This window comes from Penaeus monodon, chromosome 32 (assembly GCF_015228065.2).
Source record: "Penaeus monodon isolate SGIC_2016 chromosome 32, NSTDA_Pmon_1, whole genome shotgun sequence".
Classification (NCBI taxonomy): Eukaryota; Metazoa; Arthropoda; class Malacostraca; order Decapoda; family Penaeidae; genus Penaeus; species Penaeus monodon.
Window position 1 is genome coordinate 22817969 of NC_051417.1, and position 616 is coordinate 22818584.

Genomic DNA, 616 nt, shown 5'->3' on the forward strand with positions numbered 1-616 from the left:
CTGATGATGCACTTACTCATTCGAGAATTGCAAGACCTGTTGCAGTGCAGGAAACATATGGAATTCGTCGTTGGAACTGTATGTTACATAGCTGTCCTCCTGACACACATACGGGCAATCTATGTGGAGACGACAACATTTTTATTGAGTTATTTTTTTCCTCGTTGATATACCCTGACCCATTCTTATTCACGTTCCTATTCTTTCCCCACTATTTTCATGAAATAGGCAATTTCCATCGCATAATTGTTATCCACCTGCCCCTCGTTGAGCTCATCCACCACTCAAAAACAAAATAATCCGTAAAACTTCTTACCTTGGCTTTCGGTTTCATCACTGACGTTACCTCGTAGTATCGACTCCACACCACTGTAACAGTGGCTACCTTCGCTTATCGTACACGTTTCTTGGGAGTCTGAGGAAAGTTGTATAGTTATTAATACGGAGTGTACATTCATGTTATAATGGTCTGGAGAGGAGGATGACTTCCGGGATTACATTAATTAGGTATACCTTGTGTAATAGAAGGTCCATCAGTTGTGGAATTCAAGAAGAGACATTGGAATTTATTTAGATTAAAAATGGGCATGCTAAGAGTAATGGTGGACACATATAC

General features: G+C 40.1%; 1 protein-coding gene across 1 annotated transcript in view; it reads right to left on the reverse strand.

Moving 5' to 3' along the window:
* LOC119593296 overlaps positions 1-616 on the reverse strand; it is a gene marked incomplete at its 5' end in the record, with an annotated part of 6984 nt that overhangs the window by 1498 nt on the left and 4870 nt on the right. The window contains 2 exon segments of the mRNA XM_037942224.1: positions 17-119; positions 317-415. Of these exon segments, the coding sequence (XP_037798152.1) occupies positions 17-119; positions 317-415 (202 nt within the window).